The sequence below is a fragment of the Priapulus caudatus genome, unplaced genomic scaffold (assembly GCF_000485595.1).
Source record: "Priapulus caudatus unplaced genomic scaffold, Priapulus_caudatus-5.0.1 Scaffold784, whole genome shotgun sequence".
In the NCBI taxonomy this organism is placed as follows: domain Eukaryota; kingdom Metazoa; phylum Priapulida; class Priapulimorpha; order Priapulimorphida; family Priapulidae; genus Priapulus; species Priapulus caudatus.
Window position 1 is genome coordinate 112092 of NW_014577845.1, and position 2657 is coordinate 114748.

The 2657-nt window shown below is 42.2% G+C and overlaps 1 protein-coding gene across 1 annotated transcript in view; it reads right to left on the reverse strand.

Annotated features, from left to right (window-relative positions):
- Positions 1-2657, reverse strand: part of LOC106813502 (guanine nucleotide-binding protein subunit alpha-like) — a 43380-nt gene that overhangs the window by 36544 nt on the left and 4179 nt on the right. Inside the window, 1 exon segment of the mRNA XM_014817644.1 lies at positions 100-200. Coding sequence (XP_014673130.1) covers positions 100-200 — 101 coding nt within the window.

Consider the following 2657-nt stretch of genomic DNA (forward strand, 5'->3'; position numbering starts at 1 on the left):
GTGTGTGTGTGTGTGTGTGTGTGTGTGTGTGTGTGTATCTGTGTGTGTGCGCGTTTATGTTTAATTTGTCTGTGTGCGCGTGTGCGTGTCAAAACTCACCGAGTAATATCAACTTGATTGCCTTATTATATTCCTTATAATAGGCATCAGATTCTTTCAATCCGGTGACATCATTCTCCGACACGGTCGCACCGCACATACTGAATAAGCAAGAAGAATAGCAGATATGTAAATCAAAACAATGAGCAAACTATCATTTAGGTTGTTATCATGAAGCATTGTAATAATTTATCTGTTTAATTTAATGTCATTATTGACACGTAGCTCTAGCCAATCGGCGTTGCGAAATGGCGTTCTAAAAACGTTACCCAGTACCCCGGAAATTCGAGTACCGAAATTTGAGATGTACGCGCGAAAAACACGTACGCGTGGTAACAATATCCAAAGGCAGGACGTGGTTTTTTACTAGGACTGATATATCGATTATTATTATAATTAGTTCCAAACAAATCGATTTTGTTTCCAAGCATTTAGAAATCGATATATCGGGTGACTGATAACATATTTGTGGTTACGGGATGTATAGCATGAATAGACCTGTTGCATAGCCCTGAACAACAATTAGTTGGTGCTAGAGTAAACGATTGAGTGGAGTTGGTTGGTTTGGAACGATTGATTAATCTTTAGTTCGGGTCGTATAATTGTGGCCCTATGTCTGACAGGGAGAGATCACATCTTTCCAGATCTGTTCGGATCTTCTAACAGACGTCACCATAATTAGCATATAAGGCCGCTATACAACGATACGTTACAAACACACATTACAACCGCACGCTAAAAACACACGTTACAATTACACATTACAAGCACACGTTACAACCACGCCTAAAACACACGTTACAATTACACATTACAAGCACACGTTACAAGCGTACGTTATAAAAACAAATAAGCATTATATTGCATATTGAACCACGGTGAGAAGGTATCTCTTTCTCTCGCTCTTGCTCTCGCTAGCTCTTCTTTCCCCCTCACTTTTTCTCACTTCCCACGCCCCTCTCCTCGTGTCTCTCCCACCCACCTCTAATTCGCATTGCTCTATTATTTCGTTCGCGGATCGCTTCTAGGCATCGCTTTCCTGTGTCTGACTCACAGGCCTTGGCCATTACTACGAGCACCCCCCGGAAATGACGCAACCTGAGAGCTATGCAAACTACGGTGGCCGCTAGGCTGCCCGCTCTATGCTCGTGCCTAACATCAGAGCACGTATATGATGCTCTGGTAACATGGATCTAATTGTAGCTATTCTCGCCCATTGTAGGTAACCAGCCATGCATACACGCGGGCGGTATAGAAATACAGGCCAGTTTACCGTTACAGTTTATCAACAGCAATTTGTTTATTATTGCTATTTGTTATAAATATTTCACTATTATTTCGGTAAAATTGTGCATGTATAATTATGTCAATATTGAACCACGAATATTTTATGAAAACTTCCCACCTTTATGAATTTCCTACTTTAAATGAAAAATTGTATTAAACCTACAATAATGTTTCCCTTTAAAACGGAGCGAACTAATAAACAATTTTTGCAGTTAGACTGCGCATGCGCGGGGAACCGCGTTTCGTAGCCAAGTCATAGCAGGGGTTAATAATGACAAATTATTTTATAATTGATTTATTTTATTTTATTTATTAAGATATTTTATAATTATCATTTATTATTATTTATTATTTTGTCATTTTTAACCCGTGGTCATAGTAAACGCCTACCAACTATACAAAGCCCGTAATAATAATAATTTTCGGGTGACCTACTGGGCTAGTGGCCTAGTGGGCTAGTGAACAGATTCACAGTTTTCACTGCCGAGTGCCGCCGCCTGCAAGGCTCTCTTCTTGGCACCGTGACAGTGTGCGAAGGCGGGAATGCAACTGTTTACGTCAGAGAAGCTTGTTTCCAACGGATCCTAAAAATTGAGTTTTTCTGGTTTATTTGGACGTTTTATTATGTTGGTTAAACCTGCCATTGCTTATCAACCCAACCCTACCCTGGCTCAACAAGGTGGCTAACCTCACACTGTTTTACCAGTGGCGCGTTACCAAGTGGTTATCTCCACCGTGGGTATCGCACTATACCCCTTGCCATAAAATCGGCGTAAATAGAACATAGTCGGAAACGGTAACGAGGATGCAGGTAATAGCATCGGATAATTACGGTGCATATATTTATAGCTGCACGCGCGCCTGAGATCGGGCTAAATAGAGCGCTGGACAGTGATGGACTTTGCACGATTAGCAGTCTATAATTTATTATAGTACACGGTTTGATTCACGTTCATCGTCGCTATCAGACGTACATGTTATCAAGAGCTAATAATACCTCTTGGTATTATTAGCTCTTGATGTTATTACAGATACATGTACGCGCGCATGCACGCCCTCACACACGCGTGCGCACGTACACACACGCACGCACACACGCACGCGCACGTACACACACGCACGTACACACGCACGCATCCACGCATTCACACACGCGCGCGCACGTACACACAACCACACACACACACACACACACACACACACACACACACACACACACACACACACACACACACACACACACACACACACACACACACACACACACACAC